The sequence below is a fragment of the Sturnira hondurensis genome, unplaced genomic scaffold (assembly GCF_014824575.4).
Source record: "Sturnira hondurensis isolate 20B ecotype Veracruz unplaced genomic scaffold, ASM1482457v3 Scaffold0007797, whole genome shotgun sequence".
Taxonomy (NCBI): Eukaryota; Metazoa; Chordata; class Mammalia; order Chiroptera; family Phyllostomidae; genus Sturnira; species Sturnira hondurensis.
Window position 1 is genome coordinate 207,637 of NW_028080428.1, and position 22,383 is coordinate 230,019.

General features: G+C 52.4%; 2 protein-coding genes across 5 annotated transcripts; both read right to left on the minus strand.

Annotated features, from left to right (window-relative positions):
- Window positions 1–1,315: 1,315 nt before the first annotated feature.
- GANAB (glucosidase II alpha subunit) lies at window positions 1,316–16,558 on the minus strand. Of its 4 annotated transcripts, none has more exons than XM_037052924.1 (25): window positions 16,481–16,558; window positions 13,537–13,641; window positions 13,278–13,386; window positions 12,910–13,037; window positions 9,865–10,044; window positions 9,365–9,430; window positions 8,497–8,566; window positions 8,235–8,322; window positions 8,052–8,148; window positions 7,637–7,817; window positions 6,913–7,066; window positions 6,475–6,710; window positions 6,268–6,394; window positions 6,101–6,180; window positions 5,732–5,875; window positions 5,512–5,608; window positions 5,099–5,200; window positions 4,679–4,922; window positions 3,738–3,802; window positions 3,476–3,552; window positions 3,290–3,364; window positions 3,016–3,129; window positions 2,782–2,894; window positions 2,527–2,627; window positions 1,316–2,392 (listed from the first exon to the last, which is right to left on the minus strand). In XM_037052924.1, exons 1-25 carry the CDS (start codon window positions 16,516–16,518, stop codon window positions 2,283–2,285), a joined length of 2,901 nt encoding a protein of 966 aa, XP_036908819.1. In that variant the 5' UTR covers window positions 16,519–16,558; the 3' UTR covers window positions 1,316–2,282. The 4 variants fall into 4 exon arrangements, with proteins under 4 accessions (XP_036908819.1, XP_036908822.1, XP_036908820.1 ...); XM_037052927.1 differs by lacking the exon at window positions 16,481–16,558 and adding an exon at window positions 15,960–16,195; XM_037052925.1 differs by lacking the exon at window positions 9,365–9,430.
- Window positions 16,559–16,751: 193 nt separating this feature from the next.
- Window positions 16,752–21,616, minus strand: INTS5 (integrator complex subunit 5). The gene is made up of 2 exons (XM_037052923.1): window positions 21,477–21,616; window positions 16,752–19,903 (listed from the first exon to the last, which is right to left on the minus strand). The coding sequence occupies exons 1-2, from the start codon at window positions 21,554–21,556 to the stop codon at window positions 16,927–16,929; spliced, it is 3,057 nt and encodes a 1,018-aa protein (XP_036908818.1). The 5' UTR covers window positions 21,557–21,616; the 3' UTR covers window positions 16,752–16,926.
- Window positions 21,617–22,383: the final 767 nt, after the last annotated feature.

The window sequence follows — 22,383 nt, forward strand, 5'->3', positions numbered from 1 at the left end:
AACCTGTAGACTTTAACTTCATTTGGGCCAAACTGAGGACAGAGGCCAGGGAACAAATCCTCAAATGCTCCTGAGAATGGAAGTTCTGTAGCTCATTTTACTCACTAGAATCAAAGATTTAAGGTGGGTGCATGAGTTCACCGGCAGCAGGTTAGGGAGAAGGCAGAGCAGGGGCAGGGAGATCTCTAGGACCAGACAGTAGGCAAAACGGAGACACTTCTTTTGCACAGGTGGGTACAGGGAAGTCAGTGGCATTTACAGCACATGGAGACGGCATGCGGGGGAGATGGGGGAGATAGAGCGGGGTTCCGTGGCCTGGTGCTCTGGTGCCCGTGGTTGTGCCCTCCAGGCGTAGGAGAGAAAAATGCCGACATTTCAAAGTTCTGTTACCCTGGATGTGGTACGGACAAGGCACAGAGCTCACCTACAGATGGACCTTTCTGGCCTGAGCTGTGACTACCAGCCATTACCTATCCAGCTGGTAACTTATTTTTTTCTTTAAAGACTTTACTTATTGGGGAGCATGGGGCGGGGGGCGGGCAGGGTTGGGAATATAAGACAGAAAGCTGTACTTGAACAAGAATTAAATTAAAAAAATTATTGCCCTGGCTGGTGTAGCTCAGTGGATTGAGCGAGGGCCTGCGAACCAGACAATCGCGGTTTGATTCCCGGTCAGGGCATATGCCTGGGTTGCAGGCCGGCTCCTTGCAGGCTAACTACCAGCAGGGGATGCACAAAAGGCAACCATACATTGATGTTTCTCTCCCTCTCTCCTTCCCTTCTAAAGATAAATAAATAAATAAAATCTTATAAAAAATAAATAAAAAATTATTTAAAAAAAAGACTTTACTTATTTTTAGAGGGAGGGAGAAACATCCATGTCTGGTTGCTTCTCACACGCCCCCTACCAGAGACCTGGCCCGCACCCCAGGCATGTGCCCTGACTGGGAATCTAACCAACGACCCTTCAGCTTGCAAGCTGGCACTCCATCCACTGAGCCACACCAGCCAGGGCAGAAATTTGTGATCAGACCATCCTGTGCAGTTACTTTTGGTCACTGAACTTGTCAGGTCTGCTATGTGGTCCCCTGATCTCATTAGGTTTATTGCATAATTTATTCATGGTCAACCGTGAATATGACCTTTATTCAAGGTCAACCTGTTGACCTTGTAGGATCCTTCTATCAACAAACTGAGGAAAGCTTGACTTGCTTGTTCTTCTAATGGACAAGGCTTGTGCTGAGGCTAAATGAAAACACCAGGCCCTTAGACTTCTAAGGACCTGTGGTTCACACCAGAACCAGACACCCAACAGTTATCTTTTCTCTTTATTGTTTCTCCTTTTATCAAAACCTGTCACAGCTGGGGGCCAAGAGAGAGTAAAAAAAATGGTCACAAATATGCCCCCTCATCCCCAGTTAATCCTCCCCCACCCCCCACCCAGGGCTTAGGGCCGAGCCCTGCTTAGGGCACACATGATCATCCCTCCCACCCTCAGCCTTCTCCCAGCAATAAATACAGGCAACTGTGATTCAATGAAGCCGCAACTCATTTCTCCATCTTGAATGCCCCCAAGGGGACAAAAAAGGGCCAAAAAAGTTTAATGCCCCCCCCTACACTTAAGAAGTGGAAACTTCTTTCTCCTAAGGGACAGGGGAGGTTCAACTGCCCCCGTCAGGTCTGCAGCAGCTCTGGAAGGAATGGGGAGGGGGGGAGGTTGGAAGAGAGGGAAGAGGAACATCCCTTGTCAGGTAAGGAGTGGTCCCAGTGCATCATCGGGGCACAAAAAGGGGAGAGATGACGGAGAAGAGCCAGGGGCAGGAAATAAAAAGAGGGAAAATAGTCTCATGGGGAGGGGGGAAGGAAAATAGGAGCCCTAAAGCTCACTGCCCTCAACTTCTTTCGAGAAATGGCATCGACACCATTTCTTTGATGAAATTACACCCAAGAGGCATAACAGACGGTCTGGAGGATTCAGGACCCCCCACCACAAAGAGAAGGGAAAGCAAGGACCCTGTGGGCCCCAAGTCTTCACAGGTGAATGTGCTCCAGACAGAGCAACAGAGTGTGGGGGACGAAGGGTGGCTCGGAGTCAGGGGGCAGGAGAGGTCAGGAGAGGAACTCGGAGCCCAGAGGCAGCCCTCTCATCCTGCCCAGATGTTGGCAGAATCCGGTCCTGGGATGAGAAAGGTTAAGTCTGGGGAGGTTCAAACTCCAAGGCAGAAGGAAGAGTAACTCTCATCATCATAACAGCACCCTTCCCACCCCCAACATCCCTCGGGTTATCGCAAGTGAATACTCCAGTCAGATGCCACGTTGACGCCGGGCTTGCGCAGGATCAACACAGAGGTCTCAGGGTCATGCTGGAAGGACAGGCGGCTCTCAGGAGATCCTGGTGGAGGAAGCAGACAGACTGCCATAATCACAGCAACGGCTGCAGCATCACAACTACCTTCCAACAGACAAGTGTCCCCAGCCCTGCCCTGCATCCCCTTCCTCATCCTGGCTGCCAGGTCACTCACTCACCTTTTGTCTGGAGTACTACGGCTGCTGGCTTCCCAGCCCCCATTATCACCACCCGCTCAATCCAGATTGGTGTCTCAAAGTGGCCTTTGGGGTCTGCGGAGCTGAAGGGAGCAAAAATGGGTGCCCAACAGGGAAAAAGATATCAGAGTAGAAGGAAGGAGTAGACCCAGAGCAAGAAAAGAGCACAGTGAGCTGAGTGTCTCTGAGGCCCCGCCTCCTCCAGGGGCTGCCAAGGCAGGATGGGCACCTCATTACCTGGAGATGAGACTGTTGCCAGAGAATGAGAATCGACGCAGCAGAAACTCATGGCGATTCTGATAGTTGAAGGTGTGCCCATCATCTAGAAAGAGCTCTCCCTGGGCTGTCCCCTGAGGAGGAAGTGGGACAGGTGAGAGCCTGAGCCCAAGAGAGAGGGAGGGGTCCACTCCAGGGGACTGAGTCCTAGGAAGGTAAGCAGAGGGTTGGAGAGGCCGCCTGCCTTGCTCTCACCTGGGGGCTGAGTGCAACAAAAAGAGTGATGGGGTCATCCTTCATACAGTCTGAAGAACGCCGCACTCGCATCCACCGAGGCACAATTGTCCCTCCGCGCTGGAACACAGGGATCTAGGGCCAGAGCAATGCGGGGGTGAAGCTCTCCCATTGCCCAGCTTGGCCCCACTGCCCAGCTGTGCCCACCTAGGTACTGGACCCTGACGCACACACCCTCTCCCTTTCTGGAAACCCACAGGCAGATGGAGCCGGCAGGTGGGTCCGGCATACTCACACTGCTTAGAGTTACAGGCAGGTACAGGGTCTGGGGACCATGATGTTTCTGGTAGCTCTGAATGTCATACCACACCTGTGGGCGGCAAGGGATACATGTGGTCACTCACCACACGGGGCCCCACCCCCATCACCCCATTTGGCCTCCACCACCCATCATTCCCCACCACAATCTTCCTTAACTCACCTCCCCTTGGCCAGGCAGATAGACCTGCACACCGTGAGCCCCAGCATCTGATACAGGGTGAACCAGCAAGGCATCCCCTATGACACACAAGAGTCAACTCGAAGCTAAGGAGATCAGCTCCCAGACAGGGAGCACCGAACCGCCTGCCCCCTTGCACCACCAGCTCCTTCACTCGCCCCTCCCCGTGCACCCAGACTCTCTTCTGCCCACAAGTGCTTACTTAGCAGCCTACCCCCCACCAACTGTCCTCCCCATTTCTCACCAAGCAGGAACTGGTCATCTATACTGAAGGTGGTCATGTCCTGAGGATAATGCACCCACAGGGGCCTAGGAAGGACACAAGACAAGAAAGGAAGACACTTGCTATTTTGGCAGATGTCAAAGATGCTACTCTGGGAATCAGTAAGAACAGCACTGGGGAAAGACCAGGGGCTCACAGCCTGACAGTGCGTGGGTGGGCAGGGCACCTCAGCAACGCCACCTCACCCGACTTCCTAGCCCGTCTCCCTGCCACTCCCTGCCCTGTCCCCTCTTGAAACTGTCTGCACAGCAGCCTTCCTGGGGCCACCATGTCTTCCTGAATCAGGTCGGACTTTTCTCTCTCATTTCATCCCCTACTTCTCTCTGTGGCTCCTTACCCAAAATGCACTGTTTTTGTTTTGGGTTTTTTTGTGTGGTTATTGTTTTGTTTCATTTTTCTTACTCCTGGAACCCAACAAACTCATTTCCATTTTAGAATTTTTGCACTTGGGGTCTCCCATTTGAAACATTCTTTCTCTGGGTCACAGAAACCTGTCTTGGTCATTATTTAGGCCTCATTTCACACGGCCTTCTTCTCAAAAAGGCCACATGTGGATCCTACTTCCATTATCCTCTTTTACTTTTTCGAAGAGCTTGTCAATATTGGCAATTCTTTAAACTTATGTATTTGTTTCCTCCCAAGAATGTACGTTCCACAAGGGTAGGGCACTTGTCTGCCTTGTTTCAGGCCCAGGGACAGTGACGAATAACGCCTGGCATGTCATAAGCACTCAATAACGCCTACTGCTATTCACCCCATTAGTCTCCACTTATTCTTGACCTTGGAATCAGATTTTTCTCCTTCACAAGGCCCTGGTGAGTGAAGAAGAGGCTCAGAGATGGAGCCCGGTCCCCACTGCCCCCCGCCACCCCAGCCCACTCAGACCCAACTGAGTGCCTCACCTCATGACGGGAATCCCCTCTAGATGGGCGTGATAGAAGAGGGTATACCAGAAAGGCAACAAGGAATACCGCTGGCCCAAGGCATCTCGGATTATGTCGTGGTACTGAGATGGCAACAGCCACGGCTCTCGCCGCCCAGTGTCCAAGTGGGCATGTGCCCGGAAGAATGGCTGGTAGGCACCCATCTGGTACCAGCGCACAAGCAGCTCTGGCTCTGGGTTCTTAAAAAAGCCACCCACATCAGCTGGGAGAGGTGAGGGAGGAAGCAGGTTGGAAAAGAGGGTGAAGGAGGGCTGTGGCCTTGGGAGCTCCCCAAGGCCCCGCGTGGGAGTCCCCGGAGCCCCATTCACACCCAGGTCCTGGGCCCTCTCCCTTCCCCCTCTCCCACCAGACGGAGGACCACAGATTCGCCCCCCTCACCTCCACAGAAGGAAAGCCCCACCAGCCCGAGGCTGAGACACATAGGGATGCTGATCTTCAAATGCTCCCACTCAGCAGTGTTGTCTCCTGTCCACACAGCTCCTGAGGAAGACCAGAAGGAGGAAGCTAGCCTGCAGTGAACGGGCTCAGCCCCTTACATAGCTGACCTCTCTGACCTGTCACATCTGCTCTGGGGCCCCCAAGGTCCCGCTGATGATGGCTGAGTTCACTACAGTATTTGCATGGACCTCCCACTCCCTGGCTCCCTCAGAGTGCAGAGCTGGCAGGATGCAGAGTGCGGCTGTCACAGGATGGCTGTGTGGACAGACTTCTCCGCGATCCAGGCCTAGGTCCACGGCTCCTCCCATCTGGCCCTCACACCCTCTTCCTCAGCTCTGCTCTCCAAATCTCACCATAGCGCTGGGAGCCGGCAAAAAAAGCTCTGCTCAGGACAAAGGGGCGTTCCACACCCCCGGAGCGCTGCACCAGTCCGTCGGCAGTCGCCATTTGCTGAGTGGAGACAGGAGAGAGGAAGCTAGTGAGGAGCAAAGGCCAGCTGTCGTCTAGCCCCCAGTCCCTCAGCACATGGAGGCCACAGGTGTCACGCCCGTTCCCAAGCCCTCAGTGCCTCACCACATAGAGGCCATAGATGTTATGCACGTCTCGGTGCTCCCAGCCCCCATAATGCCGGGCATCCTTGAGCATGGTGACCTCTGGACCATTGAACACAGATGGTTCATTCATGTCATTCCAGACATAGAGGTTGGAAGCGGAGCCCTGAGAACACAAGGAAGAAGATGGGGACAGAAAAACAGAGGGGAGAAAGAACACAATGTCAGAGCAAAGAGCTCCTAGGAATCCAGAAAGAAGCGTTTCTCAGGGGTCGTCAAGTCCCCCTGATGTATTATTATAGACAACCGACTACAGCAGAATTAATGAGCAGAGAACGACCACTTTAAGAAGGCAAGGTGGGAAAGACAGGTAGAGAGAGGCCTGCCGTACCACGTAATTGTCAAAGCTGAACATGTTGGCCCACCAGGCCCTCATTGTGGGATTGGTGAAGTCGGGGTAACCAGCTGCACCTAGAAGAAGGCAAGGGTGGCTGTCAACGACTTTACCTCCCTGGTCTCCCGACAGCCCTCCCTCGGTTCTGGGCCTGCACCACCTACCCGGCCAGCACCAGCCCTCGTAGTCAGAGCCATCTCGGGTTTTGACGTACAGACCCTGGCTCTGCAACTCTTCATGTACACGGTAGCCGGAGTCCACCTTGATGTGGGGGTCCACGATGGCAACCAGCTGGGAGCAAGGAACATGGGTGGTCAGAGCTCTCCAGGGCTACTCTGTCGGAGGACCAACCACGGCTGTCGTCCTCTTACCTTCCGCCTCTTGGAGGCCAAGTGCTCCAGCATGGTGAGGGGCTGCGGGAAACGGCTGGGGTCCCAGGTGAAGTACCGCTTGCCATCAGCATGCTCGATGTCCAGCCAGATAAAATCGCAGGGCATGTTGTGGTCATCGAAGCCCTGACTGACCTCTAGCACATCCGCCTCGTCCCGGTAGTTCCAGCGGCTCTGGTGGTAGCCGAGGGAGAAGAGCGGGGGCAAAGCCTGGGTCCCTGCAGGTTCAGCGAGGTATGGGGGTCACAATGGAGTCGGGGCAACTTGGGGCCAGTGGGGACACCCAGAAATTGAGGGAGGCCTGTAAATTACAGGGAGGCTGAGGGGTATAAGACTCCTGAAAATGCGGTCACTCCTCTCAAGACGACAAAGGCCAAACAACGGGAGGCTGCTGGTTGACGGAGTGCGGAGGCCGCATACCTGTCAGGCTGGCGTACTGCCGGAAGACGTCAGACACAGAGGGCCCCAGCAGCAGGAAGACGTCGATGATGCCACTCTCCGACATCCAGTGGACATCTGTCTGCGGCGTCTCCCCAGAGCCCTGCAGGTAGTCTAGCATCTTCCCGAACAGGGTCTGCAGAGGGCACCAGGGGTAGGTCCAACACCCACCTTCTCGTTTGCCAACCCAAAGACAAAGCAGCTATGTTTTCCTCAAAATCCTCCGAACACTGGCTCCTAATGAGCCACTGAGCTGAGATTACATGTCACCCTCTCAGACAGGCTTTCCTGGATGCCGCTGCCGCCCCGCCCGCTACACCTGCCGTACCGCTCTCAGCACCTGCCACCGCTGCACACAGCCTGCCCTTGCCACTCTGTTCAACCGCTGCCTGCCTGCCTGAAGCCCTCTCCTACCTCGATGAGCAATGTGCCCCCGGCACCTAGAAAACAACGGCGCACGCCATGCGTGCCCAATGACAAATGCACTGACAACACATGCAGAACAGGCAATCCCTGTCCCCGAGTGTGTGTCTTCTGCAGTGACTGGGGAGCTCAATGGCTGCTCACGAGGACCAGAACCCCTTTCCTCACCCAACCCCAAATGGGTTACCCCATCAGCCTCTTCAGAGCTACTGCCCCGGCACGCCCATCTGTCTCTAGGCCTCAAGACCCCCTCCCTCGCCGCTCCGCCTGCCTGTGTGCTCACCTTCCCGGCAGTGTTGGAGGATATGTCAACCCAAGTCTCGGCGGCATTGAGCCAGAAGATGCCCAGGTCCCGATGCGGACTGTGTGCCAGGAGCACAGGCACAGACCCGTACAGCGCCATGGGGTTGTAGAGCTCATACTGGAACACATCCAAATTGTAGAGGCGATACGGCTCCCCACCCCTGCAGGCAGACAGACGGACTGGCCCCAAGCCCTGGCACCCCCCCCAACACCAAAGACACAGGTGAGGAATACAAACTGGGACCTCTGCCCTTTCTCAAAGAATTTCCCAGTCACCAAAGGTGACCAGGGCACAGGAAGTGGTCTGTGCCCGTCTAGAGCACCCAATCTGCATGCACCTCTCCCACACTGCCAAACCCTCTGTCCTCCATTCCTGAGGTCACCCCGGGACTCACTCAGTGACCTTCAGCCTCAGGCTGTCTGCATGCTCAGGGATCCCATACACATGCTCCATGCCTGGCAGAGAGAAGTCCAAGCCTACAGACGTGGGGCCTGGGAGGGAAGGGAAGGAAAGGAAGGGCTCCAGAGCTTCTGCTGGGTAAGGACGCCCTCCACCCCGGTCTCTCCCTGGCCCTCACCATACGGCTTGCTGTCCGAGTGAGTTTTGAATGTCTCCTCCCAGGCTCCTGGCTCGTCTTTCTCTGCCTTCTCCTGGGTCTCTTCTGGCTGTGAGGAGGAAAGCAGACCATTCCCCACTCATGCACCAGTTCTCTCTCTTCCCCTGCCCATCTTCTGAATCCCATTCCTAACAGTGACACTGAGCTCAAGTTTCTTGTGGGCCTCTCCCCTCCAGCCTCCCAGCCAGCCCTGTGCTCTAACCACCCACCCCCACAGACTTGCCTTGTCACCATCCCCAGGTGCTTCCTCAGGCTGGGCCCCATCGCCCTCAGCTGGGTCTTTTGATCCTTGCCTGGAAGGTAGGAGAGCTGTCTGCTCCAATCCAGAGGGGGCAGGGACGAGGGGCTAGTGGAAGGAGGGGTGAGGGAATAGAGAGCCAAGGGTCCAAAGGAACGAAGGCATTGGAGGAAGGGACTGAATGTTAAAGGTTGGAGAGGGCCCCCAGTGACCGTGTAAGTGTGCAAAGAATGTGGAAAGAAATGAGGAAGGAAAATGAGAAGTAAATGCTGCCAGGAGATGCCTTCCTCACAGCGGCCCAAATCATTAGCCAGCGTTCCAAGAGACAGGCAGGTTCAAGGGTTCGGAACACCAGTCCTGGCTCTGCTGCCTCCACTGAGAGACTCTGGCCCCAAACGCCTCCAGTGGGCTGCAGCCTCCTGGCCTAACACAGGGTTTTGCAAAGGCAAGTGGGTCATACCACGATGAAGCCTCCGCAGACATACACAGGAACTCAAGCAAGAGGCTGCGCCAAAGAATGCTTTCAAGGGCAGCTGGCAAGCAGCTCTGCCCAGCGCCTCAGTGCACCCCAGCCGAGAGCCAGGAACCCCAGCAACAGGCAGCAGGTCTCCACCCCTTGGCAAAGCAAGAAGCTCCCTACATTCCTTAAGGACTTCCAATATTTCACCTTCCTTCTCCCAGAGGGCCCCAGTCAGGAGAACAGGAAACAAGGACCAGATACCACATAGCTGAAGAGAGAGAGGTAAGTGAAGGGCAGGGCACAGAAGGGTCTGGAGCACCTTCCCCTGGGGGTCAGAGTGAAGGGCAGGTAAGGGCAGAGGAACACATACAGTACCAATGGCCATGAATTTACCTAGAGAAAATGTTCTTGATCTTATCCCAAATGCTACCGAGCGTGAGACTAACTTTATCCGAGAAACTAGGGCAGGAGGAAATGGGTAGGGAAGGGGGAAAGGAGGCACAAAACCAACACAAAAACAGAAACATAAAAGTGAGTTTCAGGTGACAAACTTCCAGAGATGGGGGGTGGGGGGGAGAGGAAGAAAATAAATCTGGGAAATGTGATGGCGTGAGAAGGGGAGAAAGGAAAGGCAGACCCAGGCAGGCCTCTCGGAGGAGGTGCCCAGGCTACAGCTCAGGGACAAAAGTGACTGCCTCCTGATCCTTAGAGGAAACGAAGAAAGCTGCGACCCGGCCTGCTTCCTACCTTCCCTGATGGCTTCTCCCGGCCCTCAGCCCCTCCCACCTGACTGCCTGCCACCCTGTCTTCTCTCAGGGACCCAACGCCAGACCCCACAACACCCCTCGGCTCTTTCACATTAGGTCACTTTTAGTCCCAACCCCTGTACTCACGAGACCCTGGGGGCCCTCTGGTGCTCAAAACCTAAGAGTCCTCGGGCGTTAACACTGAGCAGAAGGCTGCGGTCCTCCAGCAGGTCAAGGCGGAACGGCCGCGCCGTCAGGATGATCTTATAAGGTCCCTCAGCCACTGTTAGCTCCACACTGTTGTCATCACGGCCAGAGACAGAAAGCCTGGGAAGGAGATCAAAAGGGACAGAAGTGTGTTGAAAGGGCGAAGAGCGTAGCCGTGACACTGCAGAAGGGGGCCTGCTAAGAGTGATAGGCAGTGTAGTAACAGTGCAGGGACAAACTAACCAAAGGAACCAAACAAAGAGCCTGAAAACAGACTGAAGCATGTTTACAACTATGAAATGTAACAGAGGCTCGGTGAGCTCAGGAGGACTAAGAAGGACCAGTCAATAATGTGGGTGAAAAACAAACTTTTTGGATAGGAAAAAAATAGTATCAAACCCCTACCTCACACTAGATACAAGTATCAACTCCAGACAGATTATGACTTAAAACTTAAAAGTAAAATCTATAGAAGAAAACAAAAACAATTTTCTGACCTTGGGGTAGAGAAGAAATATTTAAACACAGTAATTTGTTTTTAAATGCTAACACCAGAAGGTAAAAGACTGATACATTTGACAACACTACAATTCAGAACCTCTATTTATAGAAAAACACCTTTACCATCAACAAAAACAAGAAAAATTAGAGAAACTGTCCCAAACTGGAGGAGTCTAAGGAGACATGACAACTAATACAACAGGATGTCCCAGATGGGGTAGAAAAAGGGCACCAGGTAAAAGTTCATGAAATCTGAATAAAATATGGACTTTAGCTCTGGCTGATGTGGCTGAGTGGCTTGAGCACCAGCCTGCAACCCAAATGGTCGCTGGTTTGGTTCCCGGTCAGGGCACATGCCTGGGTTGCCAGCCGGGTCCCAAGTGGAGGGCACGTGAGAGGCAACCACACATTGCTGTTTCGCTCCCTCTCTTTCTCCCTACCTTCCCCCCTCTCTAAAAATAAATAAATAAAATCTGCTTAAAAAATGGACTTTAGTTAGTTAATAATAGTGGTATCAACTCATTAGCTAGGACAAATGCACCAAAGTAATGTTAACAAAGGAAAATAGGAAGGGAGGGCATACAAAAATTCTCAAAATATTTTGGCAACTTCCTATACATTTAAAATATTCTAAAATAAAAAAATCTTTTTTGCCCTGGATGGGGTGGCTCAGTGGATAGAATGTAGGCCTGCAAACCAAGCTGGTTGCCAGTTTTATTACCATCAGGGCACATGCCTGGGTTGCAGGCCAGTTGGAGCTGCGCAAGAGGCAACCATACACTGATGTATCTCTCCCTTCCCCTCTCTCCAAAAATAAATAAATAAAATCTTTTTTAAAAAGTCTTTTTTTTGAAGGCAGTTTTAGGAAAGTAAAAAGATAAGCTACAACCTGGGAAAGATAGCTGCAATAAATACAAGTGGTAAAGAGTTAGTATCAAGCCTTGTCTGGGTAACTCAGTTGGTCAGAGTGTCATCCCCATACGCCAAGATTGTGGGTTCGATCCCTGGTCAGGGAACATATATGAATCAACCATGGGGGAAGGCAGGTACAAAGTGACTAAACGGTAATGGCAAAAAAGTACAACAAAGACCAATTGTTTAAAAATCAACCAATGAGTGCATAGATAAGTGGAAAAACAAATCAACATTTCTCTCTCTTCTCTCTCTCCCCTTCCTCTCTCTCTAAAAATCACTAACTTTTTTTAAAAAGGTTTTCAAAAATTACAATTAAGACAACAAATTTCTACAAACCAATAGGGACAAATAACACGAAAGGAAAATAAGCACAGTTGGCAACCACCACTTCACAGACTAGTAATCTAGAATGACAGATAGCATATGAAGAGACGCTCAGTCTCGTCAATAAACCGGGAAAGACTACCGAGCCAAAACCACCACATGGTGTCATTCTACACCCATTCTAATGACAGAAATGAAGTCCAATGGCACCAACGTGGACTGAGTTACTGGTGGAAGTGTGAACTGGTAAGCCACTTTGGGGTTATTTTAGGAAGCTGGTCATTTCCATAATCTACAGCTGTGGCTCCTCTCCTTAGCTACGCACCAAAGAGAAACCCCTGCGCAGGGACAGAGGAAACGTGGACAAGGATGTTCATGCCAACACTCTGAATAGCAAAAACACTGGAAACCCAAATGTCCATCAACACAGAAATAGATACATAAATTGAGATACATTCATACAACATCACACAGTAGTAAAAGTGAACTATGTGCAACAGAATTAAAGTTATGTGACCCAACAACACATTCATTAGATGAATGTCCCTATAAAGCTCAAAAACAAACAAAACCACATAATTTATTGCTTAGGCATAAATACACAGTATGTATATGTGTTGACACACACACGGTACAACTGGAGGAACAAAAAGTCAAGGGAATGAAGCCCTGGCCTGTGTAGCTCAGTGGATTGAGCACGGGCCTGCGAACCAGAGTATTGAGGTTCGATTCCCAGTCAGGGCACATGCCTGGGTTGCAGGCCAGTTCCCAGCAGGGGACTCACGAGAGGCAACCGTACATTGATATTTCTCTCCCTCTCTCCTTCCCTTCCCCTCTAAAGATCAATAAATAAAATCTTTTTTAAAAAGTCAAGGGAATGATAAACTTTGGAATAACAATCATCACTGGGGGAGTCAAGGGTACAGGACAATGAAAACTATATGGATGGGTTTGGTGGAAGGTTTACGTTATTCCTGGAGGGCAAGATCTGTGCCTCGTTTATTTCTTCTCGTGTCCCTAGCACCTATCCCAGGACCTGGCACAGAAGAGGAAGCTGTATCTGCTGAATGAAGCTTAAAAAGTGAAAGAGAAAACAAGTCAAACAGAAAGAGATAGGAAAAGGTTGAGGAGAGTGGCAAGGTGTTCATCAGCTATTATCCCAATGTGGGAAAGGTCAGATGCCAGATAATAATTCACCAGGAGAAAAAGGCCATGAAGTGGATAGGTCTCTCCAAAAAAGCTTACCGGGCGGTGGGGGGATCAGCTACCAACACGTCTGGCACACGGTATCGGGGCCGACGGGGATCCAGTTCATCAATCCTGATCCGGGTCATGTTCTTCTGAAGCCCCTGGAGCTCCAGCAGCAGCAGCACCTGTGGGGGCAGACGTGGGGCTCTGGATAAGGCAGAGCACCACACCACAGACTGCCCTCCGAACCCACTCCCTCCTGAGAGGTCTCCTCCTCCTTGGCCTAATGGACCTGAGGTCTGAATTCCACACAAAGGCAAAGTCCCAAAATTAGGCTAGGACAGGACGCTGGCTATAGATTCCCCCTTTCCAAAGTACCCCTTAGCCATTGCCCCACCCCACCAGACTTCTTTTTCTCTCCTGACCTTGGTGACCTCATTAATCAGATGGACTGTGAGGCCATCAGGACCAAGCTGCAGAGAATCCAACAAGGCTCGGTATGGAGAGAGGCCAGGCTGTATGCTTCGCTGCCGCCTGCCAGGTAAAATGGTTAAGAAGGTGGGAGGGCACCCCAATGCCTGTAGGTCCCCCTGTGACCTGCAGTGTCCCCAGGCTACCCCATCTGCCACACACATACTGCCCGTACTACCCCACACTGCATCCCACTCTCCTAGAATATCATACTTGCAGAAGGAACTCTCTTCACAGGTCTTAAAGTTGCTTCTATCCACAGCAAGGGTAATCCCCACGCAGAACCCTAAACAAGCCAGTACCAAAGCTGTCCAAGACCTAAGGAGAAAAAAGACAAAAGAGGGAACAATCAGTAAGGGGTCAGAAAGGGCCCCACGTTCAGAGGTAAAGACCACAGCCCTAAAAGACAACTCTGGAAAGATGGATTCCCATGGAATGGGAAAAAAAGGCAGGTGGGCATGGGGTTAAGTTGTCAGGCCCAAGAAATTGGCTCACTCACACCTTCCCTTTAAAAAGGCAATGGAGCCCTGACCAGTGTGGCTCAGTTGGTTGGGTGTCATCCCATCAAGCAAAAGGTTGGCAGCTCAATTCCCAGTCAAGGCACATGCCTAGATTGCAGGGCGCATATGAGAGGCAATCAATTAATGTTTTTCCCTCGCACTGATGTTTTTCTTCCTCTTTCTACCTTCCTTCCCCTCTCTCTAAAAATAAGTAAAATCTTTTAAAAAATAAAATAAATAAAAAGGCAACGGCAGTGGACAAAGGATGGATCTCGGGCCTTTGGAGGTATTGACTCTGGTTACATCAGCCTCTTACACTAAAGGAGAGATAACAGCCTGTCCCAGGGGAAGCGGTGGTACCACGTGTGTGGAAGAGGGAAACAGAGCAAGCCATGCCTTTCCAGGAGAAGGTACCGAGCAGAGGTACAGTGAAAAAGTTACACATATACTCTCGGCTGGCTTCCTGGTCACAGTTGCTAGGGTCCTCCCCAGCACCCCAGGCATCCTGCTCCTCTGATCTTCACTCCTGTGTCTTCAAGATAAGTCACCATTATCTCTACCTAAGCCTGGGAAAAATAAAACTAGCTGACTTGTACTGACTCCGAATGTACCCTCAGGGGCCTGGCTTTCTATGTGATTTTTGACCCTGTGCAGTTTTTTTAAATGTCCATGCCTGGATCTCACCCCGAGCGATTCTGAGTTAATGGGTTTGAACAGGGGACTGGGCATCAGAAAATTTTCAAAAGCTTCCAAGACAACTCTAGTAAGCATCCACAGCTAAGATTCACTTCTTCATTTGCACTGCCTCCTTTCCCTTTCTTTGTTTTCTTGGTGAATTGTAGGGTTGAGATTTTTCCAGATGGGAAAATGGAGGCATCAAAAGCTCAATCATTTGTCCAAGGCTGAACAGCTAGTAAGGGGTGAAAATGGGATTGAACTCAGCTCTGTCTGACTCCAGGGCCTTCGCACTTCATGCACAACGCAGCACACCAGGCACTAGTGGGGCCTGTCCCACTGAGGACCATCACCCCAAGGTTACCATAAACTACCACTTCCCTAATATAATTTCAGATGACAAGTGAGGGACTTAATAGGCTTAAACAAGTTAATTTGAATGGTATATTCATCCATTCTGAGCTCTAAACAGGGCTTCTCAAACTTTGGTTTCTGTTAAGAATCACCTGCAGTACTTACGAAACGAAGCTTCCCAGAGCCCTAGAATCTGTGATTTAAACATGCTCTCCCAGTGACTGACAGTAGTCCAAGAACTACCACAAACAAAAATGCAAGCTTCTTCTATGCATTCACACTCTGCAAGCTGCTAAAGGGGAAACTAAAGATTAGGGCCTACTACACACATGTATGGAGCACTAGCCATAGTATCTACTTCAAAACTAAAGGGTAGGAAAACCACCAGAAAGGAGGTCACAGAACACAACAGGCCCTCCAGTTCCAGAAGTGTGTACCAGGCCCAGGCCCAGCACAGAAAACAGAAAGCTGAGGAAAACACCAGGCATTGTAGTTTAATACCCCAAGAAGGAATAAGCAGTAGCAAACATGCAGCAGAAATTCTACCAGAAAACTCAACAGCAAGGCATGTGGCCCAGGTCCTGAGGAGTACCTGCAACAGGCACCCCTGACCCTCTGAACCCATGGCCGCCTGTCCAAAACAGCAGTAATTGGTAAGTATAGTGAGTGAAATACCCTCTGGAGTCCTATTTGCACAATCTATAAAGTGAGTTTGGAGGGGTGCCAGAGGGGACAGGATTTCTCTAAATCCTTCAGATGTGACCTGTTGGGAAGCCTTAGGAACTCAGTGGATGCCTTGAATGGCCCAGAGCCAGAGGTGGCCCAAAAGCCAAAATCAGGAATAAGCCACAGGGCAGGTCGCACCCCTTTATTGTTTCACATCAGAGGCTTCCAAAGAGTGGGGTTTAGGAGCCACGCTTTTTTCATTGCTGGCGACAGTACACGCCTCTCCCACCCCAGTACATCCGTTAGGTCCTGGTAAACGCTTAGTGGAGCTGGTGATTCTTTCGAACCGTTTTTCGGCAATACAAACTCGAGAGCGCAGACCGAACCGTTCGATTACATGTTGTGTTTGAGCAACATCGTCCAGGCAGACTGTGAACTTACTGGATCCTGCCCCAGCCGTGCCTACTGAGCGTGAACACCGCGCAAGCCAGGGCTGGTGTCCACGTGAAGAAGACAAGGACAGGGCAGGGTCTGGGGCTCTGGGGGGAGGAGGAGGGCAAGAAGGGTGGTGCAGGTGGGTCTGCCGACTGCCGGCTGCAGGCTGCGTCCCCGGAGGCCCGGCCGCGTCTCGTCCCCGCCCCGACGGCCCCGCTCACTGCAGGAAGGAGGCGGCAGCGTTAACCTCAGCGAGCTACCAGGGAAGGGCGGCGGCTGAGAGTGGCCAAAGCCAAGAGCGCAGGCTGCGGCCTTTCTGAGCCTCCGGCCGGAGTGAAAAACACCAGAAGTATGGGCCCCCAACATCGCGCGGATCTACGGCGAGAAAGCTGGGGCGCTTGAGGCCTCCTCCAAAGAGACAAATAGTCCTCACAGGGCTGGGGTGGCAGTCTCAGGAAGGCATAGAAGAAGAAGAGATATGGGGCTTGGGGGTCTGGGGGCACGCCCCAGGATTCCGGACTCCTCACCGCCTCCTACGCGCAGCCACAGCCGCTACCGCCGCCATCTTGTGCCGGGTTTGCTCCTTGACCCTGAGCCTCCCTTGCCCCGCCCCTCCCCGCACGCGTTCAGCCACGTATCTTAGCGCCCGCCTTTTCCGGCTTTTGGATTGGCCGTACTACGACCAGCAACCCCATTGGCGGAGGGCGCACTCTAAATGCTCGAGGGGGCGGGGCTTGAGGGCAAAGGCGGGATGGTCCAGAGCCAGGCGCTAATTGGCTCATAAGCATCAGACACAGGTACTGGACTCTTGTTTTTCTCAAATTTGCAAATTTTATTTAAAAAAAAAAAGTAGGGGAAAAAAGTGACGGCGCTCTTAACGCTAAGGTCTTAGAAAAGAAACCTCCATCCTTCTGCAGCACCTAAGCCCCGTCTCACTTCTCAAACATCTTCGGCTTCTGGAGCATAGAAAAGGCTATGTCCCCTGCCGAAGGAGGGTGGACGGTGAAGGTGCCTGGAAGCGGCCAGAGAAAAGGCCAAGGCGGTCAATGTTGCGATGGAGGACACTGTGCAGCACAGCCAGATGGGGTCCACCCTCACCCCCACCCTCCCTGGAGAAGTCTCGGATGAAGCGGCCACGCTCTGACTGGAAGATGAACTTCTGGGGCAAGGGCCCATGCTCCCGGAGAAAGCCCCAGACACTGAGCAGCAGCAGACGCACTTCAAAAGGTGCCAGTTGGCTAAATACCTCATGCATATTACCCAGGGCTGGTGGCAAAAGGCTTCCCTCAGCCATGACAGCCACCAAGGTGCAGGATGCCTCCAAGTGCCAGGGTGAGTGAGCTGTATCAGGGTGGCGAGAGGCTTCCCAATGGCCCAAGAGGGCGGCCAGCAACCCCCGCAGCAGCACAGAGCAGTAGCACAGGGCTGGAGGAGCAGCTGCTACCAGCTTTAACAGCTCAAAGAGTAGGGGTTGTTCCCGGAAGCGCCGGCCAATGCGGAGATCCCGCTCCACGGTGGCCCGGGCGTGCTCCTCGGGGGGCCAGGCTAACTCAGCACCAGCTGCATCAGGACACACACTCTCCACCAAGGTCACTGCCACAGCTTTGGCTGCCTCCGGGCTCAGGGTGGGAGCCCCCCAGCAGTCCCCACATTCAGTACCCCCCGGAGCACTGCAGCAATGTACCAGGAGGCTGAGGAGGCTCTGGGTGTTATAGATCACTTCCTGCTGATTTCGTGACTGGATAACCTTGGGTGGCTTTAGGCCACGACCGATGACTCCAGCATGGAAAACAGACCAAATCCCTCCAGGACCTGGCACAGCTGCAGTGTGTCGCCGGTTTGTGTCCAATAGAGAGGCAGAAGGCAAAGAAGCTGAAACAACTGAAACAGTCTCGTCGTCGTCCACTTCCCCTCCAAACAGTTCTGTGTTGCCCCGATGTAAGGCTCCTTCAACTAGCAACTGCAAGACAGCCTTAAGCCCTGCAGGGGAAGTCTGAGAGAGGCGGGTAAGAAGCTGGGAGGCTGAAGCCACACCCGGGGGGCCATGCAGCCTCAGAGATGCAAAGAAGTGATGCACTCCAGCTCTCACCAGTCCCAGGAGTTGGGAGGGAGACAGGGATTCTGGAGGAAAGGGACAAATGGCCAAGAGGGAGGCAGCAGCTTCAGCTACTTCCTCCTCAGGATGTAGCAGGAGAGGAGCCAAGTCAGTAAGATGGGCTGAAGCAGACTCCCCAAACCGGGCTCCTAGAGCTGCAGGGCCCTCACCACCCTGCTGTTCCCACCCCACTAGCAGTGCCAAGTTGCGCAGGAACCGTGCTGTGAAGGGAGGTTGCAAAGTCCCTGCATGCACCCGAGCCAAGCAGCTTCGGAAGGCCAGGGGCAGGAGGCCCGAGAGACTGACCACCAACCCCGCATATAATTGGGTGGCCAAACTCAACTCTTCAGGGCTTCGGGCTCGGCTCAGGAGATGGCCCAAGGCCTCAGGTCCACAGCTAGGCCGGGTATAGACAGAGAGCAGGCCCAGGAGCTGGTGTTGCCAGAGGAAGCGCTTCCGTTCCAATCGTAATGTCTCTCCACACAGTTCTCCAACATGGTTTCTTAGTGCATCTAGAAAGGGCACAGGGCGAGGGGGTGGGGGTGGGCCCAGCACCCCTTCCCCAGGAGACCCTCCCCGGTGATGAACCAGTTTTTGCAGATGTAGAAGCAGCAGCTGAATCAACCGGTCACAGGCCTCACGCACAGTATCTGGCACAGTCATGCCCTGGGTAGTAATGACGGAGGCAGGCATGGCTGTATCAACCAGGAACTGCAAAAGGCGGTAGGCACCTGCCCCAGAGGCCTGGCTCACCAGATGCACAGCCAGGTTTAACATGTTGTCCAGTTCCTCTCGAGGAAATCCCTGCAGGTGTTGCTGCAGCTGACTCAGCACAGCTGGGGGCTTAAGGCAGTCCACCAGCTCTCCCGAGACTGTGCCCAGCAAAGCTGGTGACATCACTGCCAGTTGCAAGAGGAAGGGAACTGTGGCCTGAAGGGAGGGGTCCCCACTCCGGCCCCCAGTGCCCCCTGCCAGGCTATCATGGAACATTCGTAGGAGCTCCCGTCGGATGCTGTCTCCATGGCGGGAGGCCAGGTGGCCGAGGATGCCCACAACTGAGGCAATCTTGGGCACCCGCTTCTCCCCAGGGATAGCAGGAGATCCAGGGAAGGGGTCTGTAGAGGGGATTTGAGACGAGCTTCCACCGCTGCCACCAGCTCCACCTCCAGCCCCACCATGAACACAGAAGTCCTTAAGGCCACAGGAGAGAACACGGGAGATGATGGTGCCAGGAAAAGAGGAGCCAATATGGGCCACAACCCAGTCAAAGTGTGGGGAATGCTGGACAGAGGTATCCAGCAAGGCATCCACACAGGCATCTGGGCAGCTACCAATGAGCGCTGAGAGGCACTGAACATAGATGTCCATCAATGTGCGTGTGGCCCGACAGCCCATCCACAGCTGCAGCAATTCATTGAGAGAGCCAGTGGCATGGGGCACACGCTGGTGCTGGCCCGAGTACGTGCTGCTTAGTTGCCCCATGAGGTCGATGGACCATGCGCTAATCACAGGTGCCCAGGCCTTTGGGTTGGCCCGGATAAACTCAGAGAGTACCTGCTGCACTTCCTGCACTACATCCTCTAGACCAGGTCCCCCGGCAGGGATATGGGAGGGTGCAGGTGGACGGAGATGAGGTGGGCCAGCCACAGGGCTTTCATCCAGGGCAGCCAGGTGGGCCCGGACACTCTCATCAAAGACTCCTCGCAAGTGGTCAAGCACGGCAGCCCGAGCAGGTGGTAAAGAACGGAGCAGGAGAAGACCACAGCGAGCATGTTCCCGGGCGGAGAGTTGGTGGCCCAGAATGGGGTCGACACCTGTCAGAAAAGCCTTGATTTCCTGGGACAGCTCCTGAGCACTGTAAGGAAACAAGAGAAGACTTACTGTGTGGAAATGTTAGGCAAGTTACATTCCTTCCATGAGCTTGTTTCTTTTTATGTAAAATAGGGATAACTATCCCTCCCTCATGAAATAATGTTCATAAAGCACTTAAGCACCATATATATTTTACATTAATCACTCAATAAATGCTAGCTATTTTTCTTTCAATAATAATGATATTAGCCCCGGCTGGTGTTGCTCAGTGAATTGAGTGTCAGCCTTCGAACCAAAGGGTTTCTGGTTTTATTCCCAGTGGGCACATGCCTGGGTTGCCAGCTAGGTCCCCAGTGGGGTGGTGTATGAGAGGCAACCACACATTGACGTTTCTCTTTTTCTCCCTTTCCCTCTTCCTAAAAATAAATAAATAAAATTCTTTTTAAAAAGAATGATATCAGATAACTCTTAGAATGTGTCAGGTACTTCTTTTTTTCCATCACCATTTATCCCCCTTATACCCTCTTCCACCTCCACCACCCCCTCGCTCCTTCAGATACGTTTTAAAGTACTTTGTGAGTATTATTTCAATCCAGGTGACAGCCTAATAAGGTAGGTACTATTATGATCCCAGCTTACAGATAAGGAAACCAGACTAAAAGCTCCAAGAGGGCAGAAACCATTTCTGTGATCTTCAGCACCGAATCTCTTTCCTATGGAGGTGCTTGGTATATAAGAAACAATATTTTTGTCGAATTGAGTATATTCTGTGTTCCTGTAACATCTTTAAAAACACCTTTCCAACTCTACTGCACTCCCCACAACACAAGCACCCTGGACTTTATTCTTTATGAAAAGAAATTCATAAGGTCAACTTCGTCCTTTACTAAGGGATCTCCCTCCCAATATCTGTTCCTTCCCATAGTCTGCAAGCACCCTAACCATTCACCACTTGGATTGCCCTCAATGACAACCACCTTTCTAGCACCCTCCATGTGCCTAAGAATTGGGGTGTCCCTGCGCAGACAAGGCACCGCTTTTCAACCCTCCCCTCCCAAAACATATGGGTTCAGTCTCAGAGGTTCAGTGTTAGAAGGAGCAAAATCCCCTTCTTCTTATTGCCCTTTCTGCCAAAGAGGACGGCATCCTCTAGGGTTCTGACTGTACCGTACCTCTCTGGATCCTCAAAACAAACAAACAAACAAACAAATCCCACCCTAAAGTGAGAGGAGTGTCTCCATCGGAAGGCAAGGCAATGGCTAGAAGGAAGCATTCTGTGGGTTTCTGGACCTGGGTTCTCTGGGAGTCCCCCTCAAGCAGGGGACCCTGGGTTTCCTCCGGTCTAAAAGGGGCTGGGCAGCTGGATTCCCAAGAGTTCTGATAGCCCCACCTCTCGGGGGTGCAAGGTCAGGGACCGGAGAGCCTAAGCATTGGGGTTTAGAGGGAGTGCGGGCACTGGAGCCCAGAGGCAGTCCCTGAGTTCTGGGAAGACCCAACCAGGAATCTCTGAGAACCCTAATGCGAGTTCTCGAGGTAGGATCCGGGTTTCCGCCGAGAAGGCTGGGGAATTGGCGCGGGGCGGCGCGCTGAACGAAGATGCCAGGGGCTCTGACTACCTGAGCGGCGCGGGACCGTGGGTGGCCGGGGCAGGCCCGGGAGGCCCTGGGGCCCCGGGAGGGTCGCACAACGCGGACATCCCGGAGCCCTCCTAGCCGGAGCCCGAGGCGGGAGCAGCGGAGCGCAAGTAGCGCATGCGCACTGATGGGAAACCCGAAAGGAAAAGGCGGCGAGGCTGCTCAAGAAAACCGATCCGGCGACGACCGCGACCCTCGTACTTTGGTTCCGCCAGTGACAAGGTCCAGGAGCAGGATTAGGACTATGACAGCAGTCAGTCGACCCGCCCTCAATTGAACATGTCCCCGCCCCCGCCACGTCCCGCACAAAGCCACTGATACACAAAGTAGTGCTAGCTGCTGCCATTCACAATTTACTTCAGTTATTTTTTTTTCTAAAGCGCAAAATACAAAATATTCAACTTCACGAGGTTTTTAACAAAATGAAGCACCTCCTTAGGAGACATTTTATTCAAGAAACAAGGACGATGTAAACATCAGTTAAAGGAGCGAAGGGAATGGGGAAAGCAGAAAAGAGACAAAAAAGAGAAAATTCGTAAGAGAAGTTGAAGAAAAGAAAAGAGAGGAGGAAGAAGAAACCCTAAATAAATTGGGGTGACTAGGCCGAAGGTGTCTTCCAAGTTCTAGCTTGGTCCTATAATTGTTCTGTCAGTCTCCGTAATTTACACTCTGCTGTCTCCTCCACCTCCCAGTGCGGTTACTTTCCTGTACCCCACATCCCCATACCTGCAGAAAGGAAGCTTGGTAACTACATGCGAAGCTAAGACACCCTATCAAGACCCCCCACTCCAGCCAGTCTATGTAAATCCCAGCTATTCCACTTACTGGCTAGGTACTTAGCTTTTTCACGCCTGTTTTCTCTTCTGGAAATGAGGACGGTAATACAACT

Coding starts and splice junctions, on each gene's coding strand:
- GANAB (XM_037052924.1), bottom strand. CDS start 16,518: ATGGCGGCGGTAGCGGCTGTGGCTGCGCGTAGGAGGCG. Junction 5,609..5,731: donor ACATCTATGGCCTCTATGTG/GTGAGGCACTGA, acceptor GTCTCCACTCAG/CAAATGGCGACTGCCGACGG. Junction 2,628..2,781: donor GGCAACAGTCTCATCTCCAG/GTAATGAGGTGC, acceptor TGCTCCCTTCAG/CTCCGCAGACCCCAAAGGCC.
- INTS5 (XM_037052923.1), bottom strand. CDS start 21,556: ATGTCCGCGTTGTGCGACCCTCCCGGGGCCCCAGGGCCTCCCGGGCCT. Junction 19,904..21,476: donor CACGGTCCCGCGCCGCTCAG/GTAGTCAGAGCC, acceptor GTTTCCTTACAG/TGCTCAGGAGCTGTCCCAGG.